The following is a 24,987-nucleotide window of genomic DNA, read 5'->3' on the forward strand; positions in this document are numbered from 1 at the left end:
CAACACTGCCAGTCCCTACCCAGCACCAGCCTCTCAGGGCAGTCAGTGAGCCGCCTCTCAGGGACGTGGACATCCATGTGGTCCCTCGGTTTTCTAGTTCTCAAGAGTGCTTTAGTTTTCCTTTTTTTTTAATACCTAAGATAAAAGAGCATATACTTGTATTATATAACAATTGTCTAAAATAGAAATGAACTTAAATATTTATTTTAATAGGAGTTTATTACCTGTTCTATATATTGAGAATCTGGGAAAGTGTTACTCAAAAAAGAATTAAGTGGTGGGGACACTTTCCAGGAACTGACCAAGCCCACCCACCTTCACAAGTCAGATGAGGGGTGGGGGCCCAGCTGCCTGCCTGCCCCAGCAGCCTGCAGACCTGACGCCTCATCCCCGGTGGCTCTGTCCTGCTCAAGGCAGCGAGGGCACCTCCCCCCAGGGTTGATGACCCCGAGTTCTGGCTGGCAAGGGTCTCTAGGTTGCAGACCCCATGGGCAAGCGCATGGTGTGGAGACAGGTGACATTATCAGTAAGGAAGCCTGATGGCGCAGTCATGGCTGGGCTCTGGTGGGTTTAACCAGGGACTGAGACACCAGCATTGTCCCTGGGTAGTGGGTTCAGCAGAAGCACTGAGACCCTGAGGTCTTGACCCCCTGCCTTCCAACTACCTGCAGGCCCCCCACCCTCTTTCCCTCACAAAAGAAGGAAGCCAGGCAAGAGAGCAGAGGCCTCGGGTGGGGGAGTGAAAGGGCCAATTTAATAAGGAACTATCAACTGAGACTGGCCACGGTTCACAGTGACAGGAGGCCATGCAGTGACTGTGCAAGACCAGGAGGGGGCGGCAGGATACAGCGGTCCATGGGAGCAAGTTCACAGACAAACCCTTCAGGAAACAGTGTGTGCTCAGGCCCAGGGCAGGGCTGGTGGCCACCGGGACACCTCTGCCACTTGTGGCTGCTCCTTCCTTGTCCCAAGCCTGTCCCAGTCCAGCGCCACGGCTGCTCCTGCTGCAGCGCCTGCTGATGGAGCAAGAGCAGTGACGGCGAACCAGCCAGGCTGCAGGGCCCTGTGGGCACCGGGAGGAGGGCCCGTGGAGAGTGCACCACACAGCCCAGAGTGCCTGCAAGGAATCCCCGCTCTGTCATCTCTGGTCCCACCTGGGACACTCCAGGCAGAGGCTGTGCCCACACCCTGCAAGGGCACGGTATAGCCAGATGGCCTGGCTCCTGGGCATTCCTTCTGGCCCCAGCAAAGGCTGGGATTCACGGGGTGTGGCTGAAAGGGAGCTGGGCAGGGGCCATGGAGAATCGCTTCTTGGCAAGCTAGGGTCCAGTCCCTCACTCCGTAGCCTGCAGGTGTGCTGACCTCCATTTACCCCAGGTAATTCCTGGGCACAGTTAAGAATTCCTGAGTTCTGAGGGCCAGAGTCATTGCTTCTGACCATCGTGCCTGCCTCTAGCATCCACAAACTCAGGCCTGCCTGGGTCCATCCGCCATTCTCAGCCCAACAGATCAGAAATGACAGTGGCTATGGGCTCGGCCCCACTGCAGGCCCCGGTCTGGGGAACCAGCCACGGCTCTGGCTACTTTTGGTCCCAGGGAGACTCTGGACCAAACCTGTACCTGGTACAGAAATGGAGAAGAGACCCCAGCAGGGAGGACCACATGAGGAGACCACTCCCTCTTGTCTTCTTGATCACAAATGCCTAGCACGGCAGCAGCACGCAAGCTCAGCGCCATCCCCCACCACTCACTGGCCCTTGGCCTGAAATCCAACAGAATTTTTGCCACCAGAGTCAGATGCTCAGGGAAGGGCAAGGCGAAGAGGACAAGACTGCCAGGGGACGGACTAGTGGAACGGCTTCCAACCCCCAGTGGGAGCAGGGAGGTGAGCCACTGAGTGCGGGGGGCGAAGCATGGGGGGCCAGACGGACAGCGGGGAGTCCAGGCCCAGCCCGTCAGCACAGGCGCTTGTACGTGTAGATGTAGGCCTTGCAGCTGGGGCACGTGTGTGTCACATCCTTGAAGTCGTTGATGAGGCAGGGGATCAGGCAGCAGCCCAGGTCACACCTGCATCAGGAGAGACGGGGGCCTGAAGATCAGGGGCCGAGAGTCCGGCCCCTGCAGGGCAGCAGACGTGGGCATGGCGCCACCCCGCGGGTGCCTGCACCACCTACCCCATGAAGCAGCAGAAGAAGCCCAGCACGAAGTTCATCAGGCCAATCTCATAGGAGATCTTGGTGGTGATGGCCTGCTGGCAGTGAGGGCACACGGTCTGCACGGGCGCACCCTCGAAGATCTCTCCCTGCAGCACGGTCACGGTGGTGGCAGCCCCTGAGGGGACCAGGACCGTGGCCGTGTGGCCCCCAGGGCCAGCGTAGGGCCCTGGCGGGTAGGGCCCCGGTGGGTAGTAGCCCATGGGTGGATGGGGACCCGGAGGAGGGTAGAAACCTGGAAACAGAAGACGGAGCAAAGGCGGGTCACTGGCGGGCTGGGGCGCTGGCCCCACGGGAAAGGTGAACATAAATCCCCGAGCCTCCAGCACCCCAGGACACAGGCTTGGGGCCCAGGCAACCATTGTCCTTCTCCCAGCCTTTCCTGGTCTCTGTCCCAGAGCACACAGAAGCTCCCTGTACCGTGCTCTTGGGCACCTTCCCGTGTCTGCTGTCCACCTGCACGGTCGGCCCTCTGCCCTTATGTTAAACACCCACACAGACTGCCGGCTGGCAGCAGAGGCTGGCCCAGCTGCCTACGCGGGGTGCTGGGCTGGGCTGGTTCCTTTCCGTCTTACCTGAAGGCATGTAGGTGCCGTCTGCGTTCACGTGTGGGGGGATGAAGCCGGGCTGGGGCATCGGGTGACCAGGCGGCTCATAGGGTGGGGGGCCAATGTCTGCAGGGGGCAGCGACATGCCCGGTGGGGGCTGCATCACAGCTGGGGAAGTGCGGCCTGGATGGGGCGGGGGGCGGGGGAGGAAGCGCAGAGGCTTAGTTGTTGGAGGGGCGCGGCTCCAGGTGCAGCTCCCAGCAGCTGTGAAGGGCATGGGACCCTACCTGGCGTGGGCGGAGCGCCACTTTTCTCCTCCAGAAGCGGGGCTGTGGGACCCCCAGGATAAGGAGGGGGCGGATCATTCGACATCTTCGCTGCTTCTCCTGGGCCTGGAGGTGAAACCAGGGTGCAGGCTGTGCTCCCAGCTAACCCCGCCCCCCCCACCCCCACAGGGCCTTCCGTGGCTCCTCCCATGGGCGTCCCTTGCTCTTGGCCTCAGGTCACCTTCGCTTGTCTCCCCACACAGGTGTCATCGCTTGGTATGGGCCAGGGCCAAACCTTTGGGAGCACAGCCTCGGCTGCCCCCAGGCCCTGGAGATGCCCCACCACTGCCAAGGTAACCCAACCCAGAGCCACCATCCTGCAACCTCCAGGAACTCCAGCCTCAGGGGTCACCCACACTTCTGTGTGGGAGCCAAGGGCAGGGGGGTGGCCTGGTGAAGGGGGTGGAACCCAGCAGCTCGGGAACCTCATCTAGGGTGTCTCAAGGGCAGTCCGACTGGGTCCTCTCCACCCCTCCCCGAGGGGGCACCAGGCTGACCTTCGCACCAGGGCCTGCCCGTGGAGGGTCGGGAGATGCTTTACCTCTGATCTCAGGTACTCAGAAGAGACAGGCAGGTGAGGCTCCTTCCACCGCTGGCCTGGGCGAACACGCAGAGTTCTGGGAGCTATTTTAGGGGGAGACCCACAGGCAGTGCCCTCAGCACCAGGGCAAAGCTGGCCCTGGGCACCTGGCCCCACGCAGCCACGGTGCCATCCTGTGTCCCTACCCACACCCAAGCTCCCCCTCCCCTCCCCACAGCTGCTGTCCCCCAGGACCACGGCCGGTCCTCCATCCTCTCCCCACCAGCCCAGAGCAGCCCCCACACGTCCACATGCCCTGCGGGAATCAATCAAAACTGAGGGCATCTCCCCACAGAGTTGCATTCTGTCTCCTTTAGTAAGACACTTCTTCAACTCTCTTCAACAGCATGAAAGCCCCTAAATTAGTAGCATTTTAAAGTGAGAATTATTTGTTTTTAACTGAAATAATGTGAACTAGGAAAAAGAGCTACAGGAATAGGGGGTCCCCAACAATCCTGTAGCGCGGGCGGCTGCGATGGCGCACAAGCGTGGCCAAGAGGAGCTACCCTATGTCCGAGGCCAGGACAGAAGCCGGGAAGACCCCATGCCGGAGGGGCGGCGGCCAAGAGTGCTAGGCTGTGACAGCGCAGGAACGGCCGAAAGGAGCTACCCCACGTCTGAGGTCAGGGGCAGCGGCCGGGAGGAGCTACCCCCGGCCCGAGGCCTGGGGCGGCGGCTGAGAGTAGCAACTCCACGTCCAAGGAGCGGTGGCTGTGCGGGCGCAGGAGGGCCTAGAGGAGCTACTCCACGTTCAAGGTCAGGAGGGGCGGTGAGGAGATACCCCTCGTCCAAGCTAAGGAGCAGTGGCTGCGCTTGCTGGAGCAGCCGTGAAGATAGCCCACGTCCAAGGTAAGAGAAACCCAAGTAAGATGGTAGATGTTGCAAGAGGGCATCAGAGGACAGACACACTGAAACCATAATCACAGAAAACTAGGCAATCTAATCACACTAGGACCACAGCCTTGTCTAACTCAATGAAACTAAGCCATGCCTGTGGGGCAACCCAAGATGGGCGGGTCATGGTGGAGAGGTCTGACAGAATGTGGTCCACTGGAGAAGGGAATGGCAAACCACTTCAGTATTCTTGCCTTGAGAACCCCATGAACAGTATGAAAAGGCAAAATGATAGGATACTGAAAGAGGAACTCCCCAGGTTGGTAGGTGCCCAATACGCTACTGGAGATCAGTGGAGAAATAACTCCAGAAAAAATGAAGGGATGGAGCCAGAGTAAAAACAATACCCAGTTGTGGATGTGACTGGTGATAGAAGCAAGGTCCGATGCTGTAAAGAGCAATATTGCATAGGAACCTGGAATGTCAGATCCATGAATCAAGGCAAATTGGAAGTGGTCAAACAGGAGATGGCAAGAGTGAACGTCGACATTCTAGGAATCAGTGAACTAAAATGGACTGGAGTGGGTGAATTTCACTCAGATGACCATTATATCTACTACTGTGGGCAGGAATCACTTAGAAGAAATGGAGTAGCCATCATGGTCAACAAAAGAGTCCGAAATGGAGTACTTGGATGCAGTCTCAAAACGACAGCATGATCTCTGTTCGTTTCCAAGGCAAACCATTCAATATCACAGTAATCCAAGTCTATGCCCCAACCAATAACCTGAAGAAGCTGAACAGTTCTATGAAGACCTACAAGACCTTCTAGAACTAACACCCAAAAAAGATGTCCTTTTCATTATAGGGGACTGGAATGCAAAAGTAGGAAGTCAAGAAACACCTGGAGTAACAGGCAAATTTGGCCTTGGAATACGGAATGAAGCAGAGCAAAGACTAATAGAGTTTTGCCAAGAAAATGCACTGGTCATAGCAAACACCGTCTTCCAACAACACAAGAGAAGACTCTACACATGGACATCAGCAGATGGTCAACACCGAAATCCGACTGATTATATTCTTTGCAGCCAAAGATGAAGAAGCTCTATACAGTCAGCAAAAACAAGACTGGGAGCTGACTGTGGCTCAGCTCATGAGCTCCTTATTGCCAAATTCAGACTTAAATTGAAGAAAGTAGGGAAAACCACTAGATCATTCAGGTATGACCTATATCAAATCCCTTATGATTATACAGTGGAAGTGAGAAATAGATTTAAGGGACTAGATCTGATAGAGTGCCTGATGAACTATGGACGGAGGTTCGTGACATTATACAGGAGACAGGGATCAAGACCATCCCCATGGAAAAGAAATGCAAAAAAGGCCTCTGAGGAGGCCTTACAAATAGCTGTGAAAAGAAGAGAAGCGAAAAGCAGAGGAGAAAAGGAAAGATACAAGCATCTGAATGCAGAGTTCCAAAGAATACCAAGAAGAGATAAGAAAGCCTTCCTCAGCGATCTATTTGCAAAGAAATAGAGGAAAACAACAGAATGGGAAAGACTAGAGATCTCTTCAAGAAAATTAGAGATACCAAGGGAACATTTCATGCAAAGATGGGCTCGATAAAGGACAGAAATGGTATGGACCTAACAGAAGCAGAAGATATTAAGAAGAGCTGGTAAGAATACACAGAACTGTACAAAAAAGATCTTCACGACCAAGATAATCACGATGGTGTATCACTCACCTAGAGCCAGACATTCTGGAATTTGAAGTCAAGTGGGCCTTAGAAAGCGTCACTACGAACAAAGCTAGTGGAGGTGATGGAATTCCAGTTGAGCTATTTCAAAGCCTGAAAACTGATGCTGTGAAAGTGCTGCACTCAATACGCCAGCACATTTGGAAAACTCAGCAGTGGCCACAGGACTGGAAAAGGTCAGTTTTCATTCCAATCCCAAAGAAAGGCAATGCCAAAGAATGCTCAAACTACCACACAATTGCACTCATCTCACACGCTAGTAAAGTAATGCTCAAAATTCTCCAAGCCAGGCTTCAACAGTATGTGAACCGTGAACTTCCAGATGTTCAAGCTGGTTTTAGAAAAGGCAGTGGAACCAGAAATCAAATTTCCAACATTCTCTGGATCATCAAAAAAGCAATAGAGTTCCAGAAAAACACCTATTTCTGCATTATTGACTATGCCAAAGTCTTTGACTGTGTGGATCACAATAAACTGTGGAAAATTCTGAAAGAGATGGGAATACCAGACCACCTGACCTGCCTCTTGAGAAACCTATATGCAGGTCAGGAAGCAACAGTTAGAACTGGACATGGAACAACAGACTGGTTCCAAATAGGAAAAGGAGTACATCAAGGCTGTATATTGTCACCCTGTTTATTTAACTTATATGCAGAGTACATCATGAGAATTGCTGGGCTGGAAGAAGCACAAGCTGGAATCAAGACTGCTGGGAGAAATATCAATAACCTCAGATATGCAGATGACACCACCCTTATGGCAGGAAGTGAAGAGGAACTAAAAAGCCTCTTGATGAAAGTGAAAGTGGAGAGTGAAAAAGTTGGCTTAAAGCTCAACATTCAGAAAACGAAGATCATGGCATCCAGTCCCATAACTTCATGGGAAATAGATGGGGAAACAGTGTTAGACTTTATTTTTTGGGGCTCCAAAATCACTGCAGATGGTGACTGCAGCCATGAAATCAAAAGACGCTTACTCCTTGGAAGGAAGGTTATGACCAACCTAGATAGCATATTCAAAAGCATAGACATTACTTTGCCAATAAAGGTCCGTCTAGTCAAGGCTATGGTTTTTCCTGTGGTCACGTATGGATGTGAGACTTGGACTGTGAAGAAGGCTGAGCGCCGAAGAACTGATGCTATGAACTGTGGTATTGGAGAATACTCTTGTGCGTCCCTTGGACTGCAAGAGATCCAACCAGTCCATTCTGAAGGAGATCAGCCCTGGGATTTCTTTGGAAGGACTGATGCTAAAGCTGAAACTCCAGTACTTTGGCCACCTCATGCGAAGAGTTGACTCACTGGAAAAGACTCTGATGCTGGGAGGGATTGGGAGCAGGAGGAGAAGGGGACGACAGAGGATGAGATGGCTGGATGGCATCACCAACTCGATGGATTTGAGTTTGAGTGAACTCTGGGAGATGGTGATGGCCAAGGAGGCCTGGTGTGCTGTGATTCATGGGGTTGCAGATTCGGACACGACTGAGCGACTAAACTGAACTGAACTGAACAATCCTCCTGAAGGACGAGTCTGGAGTCAGTCAGTTTAAATATTAAATGTAACAAACCAGTGGCAGGGCCAGAAGGACTGAGTCCAAGCAACAAGAGTGAAAAAAGATAAAATCAATTTCATCAAAATATAAGACTTGTACTTCTAAGGACACTATCAAGAAAGTGGGAAGACAGCCCACACAATGTAGGAAAATTCTTTCAAATCAAATATCTTAGGGATCTGCACCATTTAGAATACATAAAGAACTTTTCTAACTCATTAACAGAAAAGATGACTCAGTTTTTTTAAATGGGCCAAAGGATGGGAACAGACATTTCTCCAAAGATAAACAAATGCTCAACAAGCACATGAAAAGAACCTGAACATTCTGAGTCAACAGGTGACTGCAAATCAAAACTACAAGGTACCTTTTCCTACCTACTGGAACGGCTAAGATGAACAGGGCAACAGTGAGTATCACGCAGAGAAGCTGGAACCTCTCCCCGCCCCACTGCTGGTGTAGCTGCTCTGGAAAATAGTCTGGCAGTTCTTCAAGAATTACCCAGCAGTTCCGCTCCTAGGTATATACCCCAAGGAACTGAAAACTCATGTCCACACAAAAACGTGTGCAAGAATGTTCATAGCAGAATTACTCATAATAGCCAAAAAGTGTAAACAACTCAAGTGTCCATCACCTGATGAGTGGATAAACAGACTGGCCGTATCTATACAGTGGAATATTATTCAGCCATGAAAAGGGATTAAGTATGGACACAGCTATAACCTAGATGACCCTTGAAAACGTGATGCTCAGTAACAGAAGCCAGACACAAAGGACCATGTATTGTATGATTCCGTATATGAGGTAAATCCAGATAATCCACAGAGGCGGAAACCAGATTAGTGGTTTCCAGGGGTTTGGGGGGTTGGCCTATGGCCAGTATAGAATTCCTTTTGGGACGCTGTAGATGTTGTAAAACTGGAATGATGGTTGCATGATTCTGTGACTAAACTAAAAACCACTGAATTGCACACTTTAAAATTTCTCAGCTGAGGCATGATCTTAATTCTCTGACCAGGGATTGAACCTGTTCCCCCTTGTACTTGGAACACAGAGTTTTAACCACTGGACCGCCAGGGAAGTCCCTGAATTGCACACTTTAAATGGGGAAATCATATGGTATGCAGATTATTATACGTCAATAAACTTATTAAACTGAAGGAAAACACAACTGCCCAAGCTTATCATCCTAATGCAGCCAGTCTCGGCATGTCCCTGCCAGTCTGCACAGGCAGCCAGGTTTTTATATAGTTTCTGCTGTGACAAAGTTAAATCCTTTTAACACTGTGTCACATATATTTCCTCTATCCTCTAAGACTCCATGATCATAGAGTTTAGTATTTCCAAAAAGGGGCCCATCCCTGTTTACTTGACCAATCCCTATTAAATCATTTAGAAGGCTCCTTGTTACTGTCATGAAACAATGCAACACCTTTGACTAACGCTCTTTCCCTTTCCTGGATTATTTCCTTGGCCTAAACACACCAGAAGTGAGATTATTAGGTCAAAAAATATAGACATTTTATACCTTCTGTGAAGGATGATGCTGACTTACAGCGCACACTTTGAGTACCGTTAATCACTGATTTGTAATGTTAAGATGACACTTGGTTTTGTTGGTCTCCTGCATCAGTAAGAGGGAAGACACCGCCCCCGGAGTCGCCCAACACCGAACCTGGGGCAGGCGCTGCCACGGGGCACCGGTTCCCCCCAGGCCCTGCCGCTCCTGTCTCCTCTCCCCTCCACATCCACCCTGCAGCTGCCTTTCGAAGCCATAGCGGAGCCTGGGAGGCAGGCCCCTCTGTACCTATGACCAACACAGCCTAGCACAGAATATTTCAGTCACCCTAAAGTGAGATTCCCCAGTGGCTCAGCGAGTAAAGAATCTGCCTGTGATGCTGGGGACTCAGGTTTACCCATGAGTCAAGAAGATCCCCTGGAGAAGGATATGGTAGCCTGCTCCAGTATTCTTGTCTGGGAAATACCACAGACAGAAGAGCTTGGCAGGCTACAGCACATGCGGTCCAAAAGAGCTGGACACGACTAAGCACACGCACACACACAGTGGGGTGAAGCCCATCTCCATGTCTGCCTGTCTTTGGACCCATTTCCTGCTACAGTCTCATCTCGCCTTCCCCAGAACAGCAGGTGCTGGGGGCCTCTGGGGTGGGACACAGGGCCAGGCACTTTCTGCAGAGCCCGGTCTCCCCACGCCCCTGCGTGGAGTTAAAAGTACAAGACTTCTGGCCCCGGGAGGCAGCCCTGGCATCCTGCTCTGCTCCCAGCTCCTCCTGGTTCACTGCAGAGCACGCGGCTGTTGAGCCAGGGCCAGGGCCCGGCCAACTGGCAGCAGCCAGAGGCAGCCCGGGGTCTCCCAGAGGAAGCCGGGAGGGCCTGGGCCCGAGCCAGCAGGATGTGCTCCTCCCTGGCTCCATCCCCTGGTAGAAACTCCATTTGGTAGTCTGAGCCGTCAGGACACGCACCCTGTGTATGGGGAGGGTGCCTACCCTGCCTCCGGGGTCCCCACCCCACACAGGACCTGCTGAGGGAACACCAACAGCGTCTTCTGGAGGAAGGCTGGGAGGGCAGCGTGGGGCTGAGCCCCATCAGCACACACACGCAGGTTCCTGGAGGACGAGGAAGGGCGTGAGGCGAGACAGAGACAAGCGGGAGGATGGCAGCGGCCAGACGGAGGATGTTCTGACATCAGCTCCGCCAGGGTCGGCTACAGCAGCCGTCCTCAAGGTTTTTGGTCTCAGGACCCCTTAACCCTCAATTATTAAGGACACCAAAATGACTTTGTTTTTGTAGGTTATACCTATCAATACTTAGCTACTAGAAACCAAAAATAAGGAACTGTTAAAAGTATTTGTTCATTAAAAAAATTAACTCATAGCATGTTAACAAAAATTTTAAGTAACTACTTTCCAAAACAAGATTTAATAAGAAGACTAGCATCGTTTTACATTTCCACAAACCCTTTACAAGTCTGGCTTAACATCATTAAAAAGTCTACAAATAACAAATACTGGAGAGGATGTGAAGAAAAGGGAACCCTCCTACACTGCTAGTGGGAATGTAGATTGGAGCAGCCACTGCGGAACAGTATGCAGGCTCCTCAAAAAGTGAAAAATAAAGTTGCTAAATGATCCAGCAATCCAACTCCTAGGCATATATCTGGACAAAACTCTAATTCAAAAAGATGCATGCTCCCCCACGTTCACAGCAGCATTATTCACAACAGTCAAGACGTGGAAAAAGCCTAAATGTCCATCGACAGACGGATGGACAAGATGTGGTGCATATGCACAGTGGAATACTACTCAGCCATAAAAAAAGAATGAAGTGATGCAATTTGCAGCAACATGGACGGACTGAGATGATCACCCTAAATGAAGGAAGTGAGAAAGATAAACATCATATGGTATCACTTATATGTGGAATCTAAGTGAAACTCGCTCAGTCATGTCCGACTCTTTGTGACCCTATGGGCTATGCAGTCCATGGAGTTCTCCAGGCCAGAATACTGGAGTGGGTTGCCTTTCTCTTCTCCAGGGGATCTTCCCAACCCAGGGATCGAACCCAGGTCCCCCGCACTGCAGGTGGATTCTTTACATGCTGAGCCACCCGGGAATCTAAAACATGACACAAAGGAACTTACCTGTGAAACACAAGCGGACTTACAGACAGAACAGACTTGTGGGTGCCCAGTGGGGCGGGGGGAGGGGCAGGGAGGACTGAGAGTTCGGGATCAGCAGATGCAGACGCTACAGAAGGATAAACAACGAGGGCCTACTGGACTGCACAGGAACTGTACTCAGTAGCCTGTGATGAACCAGGGAAGAATATGAAAAATAATGAATATGTATGTGTAACTGAATCACTGCTGTACAGCAGAAACTGACACAGTGTTATAAATTAACTATACTTCTATAAAATAAAAAAGTCTGGCTTAAGAGAGGACAGCTGGATGCCTGTATCTGCTTCTCCATCCAATCTGTTGTGATGTTTTGGATGAAGTATGAGAAAAGCCAGCCTCCTACAGTAAGCAGCTGGAAGGGAGAGAGGGACTGAATAGTCTTTTCAGCTTATTGTGGACATTCTTCAACACCACACCCAAACTTGACAGTTAAATATGGAATACGAATCTTTCACAACAAAATTTTCCCTGTTACACTGAAAAAAATCACTGGGCTACCTGGTATTTGGAATGGCTCTTTTACACACGGCTGGTTTTATAACAGCATGCCTGGGTCATTTGGAAAATTCTGGCCCACATTTATGAGCCTGATTATTATGTAGATCTGGCAATGTCAAGGCATCTCATTATATGATATGCCCCTCTCAAAAAAAAAAAAAATCACATTGTTAGTATCACCACCAATCCCATCAGAAAAGTCTTTACTACTGGGATGTTGTCAAGCTCACAGCAGCAAAAAGTTTTCCAAGATTTTAACATTTTCACTTGAAAGCTCAAATTTTATCACTGGCAACAAATACAAAAACAAAAGGTCAGTTATTTTCCTTGAAGGCTCACTTTGTCGGCTGAATCCCCAAGTCCGAATAACTATAGTCTGTGTGTCAGCTGTTATTTTAAGTAAACGTGGAGCTCCATGAAAACACCAGCTGAGTAGCTGGGCTCACAGCTCCAACAGCTGCACCGTGCTTCCTGAGGGACCCAGCATGCTGCACGCGCCTCCTCTCATTTCACCACACAAAACATTAACAACGTGCACCCAAGGGTCCAGCTAATACACTCAGTCATTTTTACTGCTTTTTCTTCAGTGAAGCCTGCAGGAACAAAGCCACAACAATCACTGGTGCAGCGGGTACCACACCTTGAGCTAAGTCCCACGGCTGCTGCACCACCCCTTCGAATGCCAACATGATGGAAACAGGCAGAATAACTAATAACCTCCGAGTGTCCTTATAAACACAGTTCTGACCTTCAGCCCCTGGAAGATCTCAGGAAGCCTCCAGGCGACTGCAAGTCACTCTTCAAGAGCTGCTGGACGAGAGGAGCCCCAAGCTGGTAAGGGGGTAGGTACCTGCAGGCAGAGCAGGTCAGGGCTCCACAGCCAGAGGGACCGAGAGGGCACTGTCCCAGGGGGCCTCCAAGCGGGCTGTTGTCACTCCAGGGATGTGCCTGCGGCCACACGCACCAGACTAGTTCAGACCCAGCTCTCCCACTCTGCAACTGTGTGACCTCACTAAGCCTGTTTCCTCATCTGTAATCACATCTACCACTCAGGGCTGGAGCAAGTTTTATAATAAAGAGCGTGTTCGAACTGCCCAGAGCAGTAGCTTGCGGCCTCGCTCACGAGAACACTGAATAAATGGCCCCGGTTATCGGGGTTGATTATTATGAACAACATCCAACAGGAAGGAAAACAACACAGGCACTGCCGCCTCTGCCACAGCAGCCTCTGGTCCCCCAGGATCTCGGGGACCGGTGACCCAGTCCAGCCTGAGAGCCCGGCCTGCAGAGGTCACCGAGGCCCGGCAAGTGGAGGCCGACCTGGGGGCCCCTGAGACACCTTCTGGAAAGGAAGACAGCCCAGCAGTCCTCCTGAAGGGTCAGCTCTCTTTCCCAGCATTTGCCCTGGCACTCCACGGCTGCAGTGCCCAGGGAAGGGTACTGGGCCTGGACCCTGGCATCCACCTGGGGCCCTGGAGGCAGCAGCTGCAGGGCCGAGTTTCCCAGAGCTGGGCCGGCCTGCCTGCTGCTCCAGGAGCTCACCCCTCAGCTCCCGCAGCCACAGCACCATGATGCCAGCTGGCCCCAGGGGGCTCCTCTGTCCCCAGGAGGCAGGTTCTAGGCAGCTGGCCAGAAGGGCTTGGGGCTTTGCCGGGAAAACAGAAAGGCAGCCTTTCGCCTTGTCTTCAGCTCCTGTCTGCTGAACCAAGGAGGCGCCCACTGCTCTGTGAAGGGTGGGGGGTCCCAGGGTCCACCAGAGGACGGAAGCACTCAGGCCCTTTGAGCATGCAGACCTTCCTGGAGGCCTGACACCCACCGTCCACACCCCCCACCCTCTTGGAGGCATCCCTCTGCCTGAGGGCTGCTTACCAGGGATGGCCACTGGCTCCCTGGGCAGCGCCACGTAACCCTCCTGTTCTCGCAAGTCCCCAGGGGCGGGCTGGAGGACAGTCTGTGTGATGGCCACTTAACAGAAGCCCCTGGAACGGATGGTCCTTCTTTTGGGAATAACCAGAGGTCTGTTGGTGCTGACTGCTGTGTAGCACCTACTTCGTGCTGGGCACAGGCTGGGTGGTGGCAGGGAGTGAGAGGCTTGGTCCTGCCTTCCAGAAGCTCACAACTGAGTTGGGGAGACCAGAGTCAAAGACACACCCCAAACCCCAACCCCAAGGACACAGCGAGACCAGTGGTGGATAAGAAAGTATGCCGTGAAAGTACAGGCGGACCAGACCTGTTCCGGGGGTCAGGGGACATCTCTCCAAGCGAGCCGGGCAGGGGGAGGAGGTGGGGTCAATGCAGGCTGAGGGGGAGGGCAGGGACAGTGGCAGGACAGAGTCACAGGCCTCAGGAAGGAGGCTGTGCCCGGGATGGGCGGCCAGACAGCAGCCTGGAGCCATCGAGTCTCAGGGCGGCCTCAGAGGCACAGGGCCCGGGGCTGCCCTGCCGCGCTCAGACCTGGGAGCCCCTGGAGGACCAGGGCAGCAGTACCTGTGTGAAGATGCTCTCAGCCTGTCTAACAACAGGTGCCCATGTGACTCGGTTCTGGCCACTGAGTCACACAGGCGACAGACATTCTTGGAAGGTGCTGAAAGGGAGCTGCCTCACCTGCAGATGGACCCCATGTCCTCGGGCCCTCCTCCTGCCCGCCGCCAGGAGGCTGAAGGCTACAGCCCCGTAGACACGCTGACCACGAGACGACCTCGGGAATGGAAGCCGTTCTGAGGGCAGCTGAAGGCGCCCGGGCCCCGGATGACCATGGAGACACCCTCCCGGCACTGACCACCTCCCCTACCCTGCAGTGAGAAACAAGCTCACTTGTTTTCACCAGTTATTTTGGGTTTCTGAGTAAATGCAGCCAGACCCAACCTCAGTATGGAAGGCAAACAGTGAAGCTGGTTTACAGCAATTCTCAACCCACAGCAGCCAGAATCTACTGATTCTGATTGGTACATTTCCAGCTGATTATTTTAACAAGGAAGGAAAACAAGTACTATTAACAATAAACAGTGCTCCCTGGGCCTGAGGCTTTGTAAACAAGAGGCCCCTCCCTAAAAAGCTCCCGCGACTTCCAGAGGCCTTGGCTTCCTCTAGCCCACACTGCCTTACTGAGCAGGCCCCGGGCCACCAAGTTCAGCACTGGTGGGACTGGAAATCCTGAACTCTGCCCCTTTTCCACTGTCCTTCCTGAAAGAGGCAGGAGCCCAGACAGCATCACTGGTGGCTGCGAACCATTTCTTCATCTTTATACTTGAACATGGGTGTATCTGATGCCTTGGGAATTCTAAACACTTCAAAACAGGCTAAAGACACAGAAAGGACCAGAAAGCAGATGTGGTTTTCCCATCTGGCTGCTCTCCTCTCACCAGCCCCACACACTCCTCTGGGATGAATATCACAGCTCCATGGAGCTGATACATCAGCCTAAGCCAATGGCCCCAAATACCACAGCCTGGGCCCTTCCCCGGGGAGGCTGGAGCCCTGATGGCACAGGTCAACCTGAAAGTGCAGACGCCTCGCCTGCTAGTGCCCAGGTGTCTGGCCACCCGATACTTCAGAGTCTGTCTTCCCATCTGTGAAATGGCAGCAGCCGCCCCAGACCCACAGGGTTGTGTCAGTGAGGTCGTGATGAGAAGAGCAGGCAGCACTGTGTTCCACAAACACAAACAATGATTTGCATACATACAAACAGCTGTATTTATGGAGCCTCAGCAGAGCGTGGGAAAGGAAGTATACAATGAAACAGAAAAGAGAATATGCTGGTTGCTCTTCATCAGAAGGAAAATCAAACAGCCGACAGGACTCCAAGAATCATCTGGGCTAAAAAAGCTGTAAGACTTCTAGGAACCGTCACGATGACGACAATAACGAGCACACGGTGTCCGTCACGCGGAAGCTGGCTGGAGCTGAGGCAAACCAGTCTGAGCCCCCGGGACAGAGGTACGGGCACCTGGGCCACAGCAGATCAGGCGGGTGCACATAGCTTTTCCGGAGGACAACCCCACTGCCTGTACCTTCTCCCACATTCAGTCCATCTCAAGGCACCTGTCCTCGAGGCACACGCACGGATGGGCTGTGCCCCACTCATGCGCTGGAGTCTCTACTTCAGTTTTGTAGGAATTTGGTAACACCGCTCAGTTCCGTGCCAAGCCCGTTCCCAGTGCTCTAGTAAAACCGGGGGGATCCAGACCATGAAGCTGGGACACGAAGACCACCCAGGGTAGTTCCAGGTGGCACTGGTGGTAAAGAATCCGCCTGCCAAGGGACTTCCCTGGTGGCCCAGGGGTTAAGACTGCGCTCCCAATGTAGGTGACACGAGTTCAATCCATGGTCGGGGAACTAAGATCCCACATGGTACACAGTGAGGCCAAGCACCCGCCTGCCAACGCAGCAGACGTAAGAGATGTGCATTTGATCCTGGGTGGGGAAGATCCCCTGGAGGAGGGCATGGCAACCCACTCAGTATTCCTGACTGCAGAATCCCAACAGTCAGAGGAGCCTGGAGGGCTACAGGTAGTTCCAGCCTTGGATACCCCTCCTGGAGAGCCAGCAGGAGGTCACCTGGGAGAGGGGGTGGGTGAGAAAATCCCAAAAGACAGATGCATGAGCAAACTGAGACGGGGCTTGCCCAAGACACAAGCTGGAGAGAGCTCCTCCTGCCCCTGAGCCCCCTACCCCCCACCCCGGCAGGACCAGGCTCAGGAGCTCAGTTTCTGCTTCTACCGCTGGCACAGAGGAAGAAGTACAGACAGGAGGGAACAAGGAGCCAGGGCCAAAAACAGATGCAGCTGCAACCACGACTGAATAAACAGGACAGCCACACCTGCTGGATAGGCAGGGCTCGGTAACCAGAAGGCGGACTAATTTTAGAAATGCGATGAGTCTGAAGAACCAACGCTTAGGCAATCAGAGTGGAACCTGAAAAGACGAAGTCCTTGCCTCTGCCTTTGTTGAGCCGACACGAAATGGAAGGCAGCTCTGTGCCCCACTATACCACCACGGTGAGTTGACGCAAAATGGACAGCCTTGCAGTTGACTCTATTTTAATTGGTTATCTCAGATCAAGACACACCAGCCCAATCCAGGAAAAAGGTTCTAGGCCCTGAAGTGCAGCCCAGCCACATGGCCACTACAAGGTCTCCCGGCTGTAAGACCTATTTTGGACACAGATGCCTGCTGGCCTCACCAGCCTAAGTGAGGAGTCGGCCTGCCGCCAGGCCTTGCCCAGGTCCCCCCATTCCGTCAGGGAGGAGTGGATCTCTATACTCCCGAGAGAAGGCTTTGCCTTTCTGCCCTCATGAGCTCTAAGGTCCTATATGCACCCCTCGGGAGTGTCTCTGTGTCACGCAAGTCCCTGTGTTGCAGACAGTCTCACTTCTCACACTAGACACCGCCGGGAGGAGAACGTCTGCCTCGGTCAGTCCAGCATGGCACGCTTCTAGAGGTCACCTGGATGGAGTCAGTGAAAAGAAAAAAGCCCAAAGCCAGCAGACTAGTAATTATTCCCGGGGTGGGACCTCACCGTTCCAACGGTAAACAGCCTTTGAAAGGGCATGCGGTAAGAAGCTGTGTACAGGCTGGCACACAGCAGTCCAGGGGCACACTCTCCGGAGGAAACGTCCCTACATGCAGCAAGGGGCGCCCACACGCCCGGCATTGACGATCCCCAGGGGCTGGTGTCCAGGACAAGGACACGATGTCCGCAGAGGTGAAGGGGAGAGTGGGAAAAGCACTCTGGGAAATGTGAGTGGGGAGCAAATATAACCAGAATTTGAAATTACACTCCATGAAATAGTACAAGGAAGCTTAACTACACTCCTGTCATTCTAAATGGACATCTGACCTGAAGAGTTGACCCAAGCCGTTTGGAACAGAATTATTTTGGATCTCCTCTTTGAGGAAGTGGGAACTCATGTTATATCTGGGGTTGCCTTATTTTTAGCCATGTGTGTATTCATGCATCTAGAGGTCACCTTTCAGGCCGGAAGTGTCTCTAGGGATCACCAAGTCCAAGGTGTCAACTGACATACATCTGGTCTTCAGACATTACTAAGAGCCCACAAAGGGAGGCCTGGACTACTCATCAGGCTCTTTTCTAAGCCCTGAAGAGGAGGAAACAGCTGTCCACAAACTAGTGGGGGAGGGGCCATAAAACACAAAAACTGGTAAAATACATTAGTAGGTCGGCTGGTGAGGCCTGCCACGGTGGAAGGATAAGCAGGGAAGGGAGGGCTTTTCTGAGGCGAATCTTCAAAAAGACAGGACTGAGTTGAGGAGAGAGCCTCCCCCAGGGCTGGCCCTCATAGCTCAGCTAGTAAAGAATCTGCCTGCCATGTGGGAGACCTGGGTTTGATCCCGGGGTTGGGAAGATCCCCTGGAGGAGGGCATGGCAATCCACCCCAGTATACTTGCCTGAAGAATCCCATGGACAGATGAGCCTGGTGGGCTACAGTCCACGGGGTTGCAAAGAGTCAGACACGAATGAGAGACCAAGCACCAGAGCGGTTCCACCCAGAAGACTGGAACGTGCCCATACACCCATGCAAGGGGAGTGAGGTGGAGGGGTCCCTGCACTGTCTAGGATGCTAACGTGGGTCCCTGAGTCCTGAACCCTACAGTGCTTGGCCCCCACCTCCAGTAGACACAGGTTCTGTTTGGCCAGTGTGACTGGGACCACAGAGAAATGGGTCCCAGTGTGGCCCCCACGCTCTCCAGGAGGGGCAGGTAGACAGACGATCTGAGCTTAGAAACCAAGGCCTGCCCCAAGTGCCAGAGCTGAGAAGTGGTCATGTGAACAACACGGAATGCCTCTGGTTCTGGGATTCAGTTCAGTTCAGTTCAGTTCAGTCACTCAGTCGTGTCCGACTCTTTGCGACCCCATGAATCACAGCATGCCAGGCCTCCCTGTCCATCACCAACTCCCGGAGTTCACTCAGACTCACGTCCATTGAGTCAGTGATGCCATCCAGCCATCTCATCCTCTGTCGTCCCCTTTTCCTCCTGCCCCCAATCCCTCCCAGCATCAGAGTCTTTTCCAATGAGTCAACTCTTCGCATGAGGTGGCCAAAGTACTGGACTTTCAGCTTTAGCATCATTCCTTCCAAAGAAATCCCAGGGCTGATCTCCTTCAGAATGGACTGGTTGGATCTCCCTGCAGTCCAAGGGACTCTCAAGAGTCTTCTCCAACACCACAGTTCATAGCATCAATTCTTCGGCGCTCAGCTTTCTTCACAGTCCAACTCTCACGTCCATACATGACCACTGGAAAAACCATAGCCTTGACTAGATGGACCTTTGTTGGCAAAGTAATGTCTATGCTTTTCAATATGCTATCTAGGTTGGTCATAACTTTTCTTCTGGGATTAGCCAACTGTATTCGGCAGAGCCATTACTACCCAAGTTTGTTTGTTTATTCTTTCTTTCAAGTGACCACCTGCTTGAAAAGACTTAAGATTCTTTACTCTTTAATTCAGCCAACACTTCACAGGCCTCTCCATGGAGGCCACTCACTGCCCTGGTCCCTGCCCTCAGGGAGCTGCAGACGAACGCAAGGCTCACACTTGAGAAAAACTTACAAAAGATACTCGGCAAAACCCAAGGAGACCTGTGATGGCAGGTGCTCCAGGTGAGAGAAGGGTCGGTCTGTGGGTGGGGGCCCTGGGAAGTCTTCGAGGACCGGGTGAGCCCTAAGTAGGCCCTGCAAAGAAGTGGGCTGGGGTTCCAGGACTGGAACTAAGAATCACTAAGAGGAAAGAACTGTGGTCAAGGGCCCAGCTGCCCCAGGCAGGCCGGCAGCTCCTGGAAGGCTGGGGTAGTGCCGAGGGTCAGTCTCTCCACAGCCCCAGGCAGTACATCAAGTATCAGCTGACAAAGTGATACACCAGGCGTGAGCTCTGCCCGCAGCCCGTGGGCCCTGCTTCAGGGAGCAGCACCCCAGGCCTCAAGATGGATGTCTGGGAGGTGTCCCAGAGCCGTCTCTGCCCCTAAACCCTGATCTGTAGGCAAGCCAAGTGAACATCATGGTTCAAAGAGCTCTCAGATCTTATCTGCTTGTCAAGGTTTAAGGTCAAGGTTCAAAGGGAAAAGTCTGGACTTGGCTGTGTGTTCCAGATCTCTTTACCACACTACACTCCAGACACCCCTGACTGTAGCTTACTCTTGCAAACAAACCAAACCCTGCCCCCACCAAAGACCCATCCCTCTGCCTCCAAACCCTCTTTCCAGAAAATTGAGCCTCTCCTGTACCTCCCTGCGGAGGGATCCCCTGTCCCTCACTCTTGGGGCCCCGCTGGAGAGTACCTCATTGCCCGAGGGTGCAGCTCGGCCCCTAGCAGAGTGGTGCTGAACAAGCAAGTCAGTGAGGGAAGGCTTCCCACCAGCCTAACCCACCCCACAGGGCCAGAGCACAGCCTCCGGTGAGAAGGCCCGCACTGGCTCTCTAATGAGTGTGTCAAATATCCAGACAAGAAAAGAAATGCTTTTCTTGAGTCACAGTCAGGTCAACGGAGCCATCTTCACAGGGGAGCCCCCATTTCCCTTCAGGCCTGCCGTCTCAGGACTGCTGGGTTTGGGACCCTGCTCTGCCATTACATGCCAACCCTGGCAAGTCACTTGGTCCTCTGCCTGCGTCCTCGGCCAGGGGACACAGAGGTGATCGAGCTAGGTCTGCAGCCCTGGCGCTGAGTATGATGACCACACACGGATGAGGGCTCGACCAGGTGGGCACAGGGCGCATACAAAGCACACACTGCAGACGGAACCTCCCTCCTGCTGCCTCCCCAGCCAGCAAGGCTGCTGCTCTTACTGTTAACTTGAACTGTGACAACCATCTCACTTCTTCCTGAAGTGGTAACAGGCTGGGATTCTCCTCAAACCCCACCCAGGGCAACTCTTCCACCCTTCCCTACCTACTTCCACTTTCCCTGGCCTGTTTTCTCCTTGAAGGAAAGACACAGACAACAAAGCAGATTTGAGTTTGGACTGAATCAAAACTTACTGGACATGTCAACTACAAATTGGCACTTACCAAGAGCACTGCCAACGAGGGAACAACAAAAGCGTTTGCCATCTGCCTCTACTGAGACTGAACCCCATGCTGCTACGGCTGCTGACCTTCAACAACCCCTGAGGGAGTTCAGGGCGGAGTGAGGCATTCTGTGTTCCAGGGAATCTGATGGGACAGCTCTTTAGATAGTTGCTTATCTTCTGAAACAGACTTTATGACCTCAATCCTTGCATCTCCTCATATCTAGAGAAGCATTAAATCCTTACATGGTGACATCAGATCCTATGACTAACAAAAAACCTTTTGTAAATTGAGTGCTTCATGGTGTTGAACTCCCCCTTCACCAAAACCGTATATATTGACTTTCCCCCACTGCTTTGGAGCAGTCTCTCAGAGCTATCTGAGATGCTGCCTCCCGGGCTTCAGTCCTCATTTTGCCCCAAATAAAACTTAACTCACAACTCTCAAGTTGTACATCTTTGTTTTCAGTCGACAGACACAACATGGACCCAGCACGTTCACAGCTTTTCCTGGCCCCTCATGACACCTCCTTGGGGGTAAGAATGGATGGTCTGGACCACCCAGAGGACAGACCACATGAGAGCTCATAACACCCACAGATCGGGAGCACCAGAAAAAGTGATGAGACACATTTTCTGGAAAAATGAATCTCTGGAAAGGCAGATGCTTTGTTGCACAGCTTGGAAGTGACAGAAGGACCTCCAGTGTGGGCTATGGAGTCCAGGCAGTGCTGGTCCCAGGACCCCAGCGTTGTCACCGGAGACAGATGACCCAGAGAAGGAGAGGGAGTAGGCCCACAGGCTCAGAAGCTGATGGATCCTGCATCTCCTCGCGTGGGTGGCCCTCCCAGGGAGAGAGGCTCTGCCTACCAGAGGTCCCTGGCCAGGTGCCCCCTGCCCTCTGCAGCACTAAGTTGCACCACAGCCTCTATCACCTTCAGGGGAGATGTGTCTTGGAGGATACAGTCTATGCAGGGAGGAGGAAACCGCAGGCCTTTGTGGGATCCTAGAAACAGGCCCATTTCCATGCTGTGCACTCCACTTCCAAGTCTCTTTGTGGGGGCAAAATAAGCCTCACGCCACCACTGCCAACCTGGCTCTCTTCCTCTCTCCTCCCCACTGAGGGCCACTGTCCTTTGCGGTGCTCCCATGGCATGCTGGCTGCTCACTGGCACAGCTGCCTCCCTCCTCATGAGGGTAGAGACATCAAAATACGATGCCATGACTTTAACTGGCACACCTCCCTGTGTCCTATAGGAGTAAAACTATGTCTGTGCCCTTTCAGTAGTGTTTCTGAGAGTGGAGATGAATTTTCCCAGGCCCTGTCTCTTCTCTCCCCTTCAGATCACTGAAGAGAGAGGGTTAGGGTTGGTGTCTATGGCTGTGGAATAAAGTACCTGGGCCCAAGGGACTCAGAGCTTAACTGGGCTACGCAGCCCTGTGCCCCTCGAGCATTAGGAAACACACCAAACCAGCAGGTTCAAACAGAGCAAGAAAGCAGGAATGGCTTCCAAGCTGACCACCTGCATCAGTTCCTAACAACTGTATCTGAGGGACAACCTGGCCATAAGGACACCTTCCATTAGCTCCCCTTCAAAACAGTTCTGTTTCCTGAAGTAGCATTCGCACAGTTTATGCGTTCGCCCTTAGGGTGATTCTAGAACCACAACTGCCTGCTGTTTTTTTCAAATCTTTGCAAGAGCACATATGAAGTCCTGTCCTGGTTCCAGAGGCCCATCCAGAGTCCTCGGGTCCTCAGGGATGGGAAACAGAAAGACTTCCAAGTATTCGGACAGTTAAAAAACAAAGGGAAGAATTTTACGACTACTGAATGCTATGCATGTTTAACCATCTGGGAGGGAAACAGACAGATAACCTCAATTCACCCTGATGTGGCGGGATGGTTAGAATGGTGATAAGTATAATACAATACTGGACATTTCTAGATGGTGTTCTATGGGCAGTCACTGTAAAATTTTTTCAACTTTCCTGTACATTTGGAATTTTTCAGTATTAAACGTCTGCCAAGGCAGAGCTGGTGGGTCTCTCCCCATCCAACTCTTATCTTAGATCAGCCCTGAGGAAAGGAACAAAGCAGTAGAATCGAGGTCACACTTGCCAGGCACTGCCCTGCTCAGCAGCCCACAGGAAACACACAAAACTTGTGAAGACACTATCCTCAAGGTCCTCCACCCTCCTCACTCTAAGACAAAGGTTCTCAACCCCAGAGGAGCCCGAGAATTATCTGGGGAACTTATTAAGTAGAGTCCTGGGGCACATCTCATAACTGCTATATCTGAACCTCTGGGGGTGGGTCCCCCTAATCAGCCTTTTGAACAAGGGCCCCAGTGACTGACGCAGAGGACTTTAGGCCCACAATGGAGAAACTTACAGCCCCTTGCTCCTTACCTGACACCTGTTGAAAGGATACCTGGGAATATTTATAAGAAAGCAAAAACATGCCTACCCTTGAGTCAAGGGTCCAAACCCGGACTCGCATGATGCTGTGAGTTCAACTACAACAAGGTCTTCAATGGCATGAGGCTGGGCCCAAAGCCAGGCCAGGTCACTGCCTCCACCCCCCGGCCCTAGCACCAGCATGTGTGGCCGAAAGCGGGCACAGAGATTTACAGATGTAAGCGGGCGGGGGAGGGCGGGGGAGGCAGAGACGCGCGAGGCCCGGCGGGCCTGCCAAGGTCACCACGGAGCCCAGCAGAGGCTTCTTTGTCACCGAGACCCTCCGCTCGAGCCCCCTCCTTGAGGGAACAGCCCCTGCAGAAAACTGGGGGTGGTACTTCCCCAAGCTTGCCTGCAAGGATGTGGGAGGCATGATGGCGGGACCCCAGTGTCGGGCCGGCAGCCCCTGGTGCACCAAGCCCGCCGCCCGTCCGGGCCTGGCTAAGGTGTCACCGCAGCCCCGCGGGTGGCCGGCCAGCCTAACAACGGTACGACATCAAAACCCCAAAGCCGCTCTGGATCGCATCGGCGTCCTGGGAGGAGGCTACTGGCCTGGGAGGAGGCTACTGGCCCGCTGCGCCGCCCCCGGGGTTCCTTTACCTGGACAAGCCGGCCGGCCCAGGCCGGAAGAACGCAGAGATAGCCCTGGTCCAGGCTGTCTGTCTCGGAGGACAAGACCCTCAGCTCCGCGGGGCTTTGCGCGCACAACGCACCCCCCCCCCCTACTTCCAACCAAAGGCCTCTGGGACATGTAGTCCGTTCCAGGCCCTTGAGACGCGCTCTGCGGGCCAGCGGGGACCACGGTGCCCGGCGTGCACCGCGCGGGTGCCGCGGGAGGGGGCGGAGAGGGGGCTTCGCGGCCGGAGGTCGTCCCTCTCCCTGCGAGGGCCGCGAGCGCCCAGCCCTGCTCCCGAGGGACTCCACGGGAAGCCGTCTAGAATGGTCGGGGCGACTCACCGTCGCCGCGGCACCGGCGGCAGCCGCAATACCAAGAGCGACCACCTCCGCAGCTCGCAGTCGGGCGTCTGTCAGAAGGAGGCGGGTAGGCTTTGGAGCAGGGCCGAGGCCCGAGGCGTCACGGCGAGGGGCGGGGCCGTGAGGTCAGCTCGGGGGCGTGGCCGCACGGCCGCACGTGACTATCCCTGCGGGCCTCAGGCGAGCGCTAGCGTTTCGGCCCAGGCGAGGCACATAACGGGACCTAGGGGTTGTCAGATGAGGTGACTTTGTCAGGTGAGGTGACTGGAAAATCACGGGAGGTTTACCTCCCGGTGCACCAGTCCCCGCCCCTACACTACCCCCCCTACTCCCGTATCTGCCAGAGCAAAACGCACCTCCTGCCTTTCCAGGCACGTTTGTTCCTTTATTCCAAAAGTATTTATTGTGTAGGCAATGGGCGTTATGTGGACAAACCCGGGTGGGAACGGTGGTGGTTGCGTGATATGGAGATTCGAAGCAGAGCTTCGACAACACTCCGTCTTCTCCTTTCAGCTCTCATACCG

General features: G+C 53.2%; 2 protein-coding genes across 4 annotated transcripts in view; one reads left to right on the plus strand and one right to left on the minus strand.

Moving 5' to 3' along the window:
• Positions 1-200: 200 nt before the first annotated feature.
• CDIP1 (cell death inducing p53 target 1) lies at positions 201-24,578 on the minus strand. 2 transcript variants are annotated; one of them, XM_070779580.1, is made up of 6 exons: positions 24,446-24,578; positions 3,629-3,711; positions 3,049-3,153; positions 2,789-2,944; positions 2,175-2,448; positions 201-2,067 (listed from the first exon to the last, which is right to left on the minus strand). In XM_070779580.1, exons 3-6 carry the CDS (start codon positions 3,131-3,133, stop codon positions 1,956-1,958), a joined length of 627 nt encoding a protein of 208 aa, XP_070635681.1. In that variant the 5' UTR covers positions 3,134-3,153; positions 3,629-3,711; positions 24,446-24,578; the 3' UTR covers positions 201-1,955. The 2 variants fall into 2 exon arrangements, with proteins under 2 accessions (XP_070635681.1, XP_070635682.1); XM_070779581.1 differs by lacking the exon at positions 24,446-24,578 and adding an exon at positions 24,089-24,239.
• C25H16orf96 (chromosome 25 C16orf96 homolog) overlaps positions 24,393-24,987 on the plus strand; it is a 59,397-nt gene continuing 58,802 nt past the window's right edge. For both annotated transcript variants that reach the window (XM_070779574.1, XM_070779575.1), the window contains exon 1: positions 24,393-24,530. The gene's annotated coding sequence lies outside the window, so the exon portion shown is untranslated. The remainder of the gene's footprint in view (positions 24,531-24,987) is intronic.

This window comes from Bos indicus, chromosome 25 (assembly GCF_029378745.1).
Source record: "Bos indicus isolate NIAB-ARS_2022 breed Sahiwal x Tharparkar chromosome 25, NIAB-ARS_B.indTharparkar_mat_pri_1.0, whole genome shotgun sequence".
Lineage (NCBI taxonomy): Eukaryota > Metazoa > Chordata > Mammalia > Artiodactyla > Bovidae > Bos > Bos indicus.

Coding starts and splice junctions, on each gene's coding strand:
- CDIP1 (XM_070779580.1), bottom strand. CDS start 3,133: ATGTCGAATGATCCGCCCCCTCCTTATCCTGGGGGTCCCACAGCCCCG. Junction 2,945..3,048: donor TGGCGCTCCGCCCACGCCAG/GTAGGGTCCCAT, acceptor CGCCCCATCCAG/GCCGCACTTCCCCAGCTGTG. Junction 2,449..2,788: donor CGGCACCTACATGCCTTCAG/GTAAGACGGAAA, acceptor TTCTGTTTCCAG/GTTTCTACCCTCCTCCGGGT.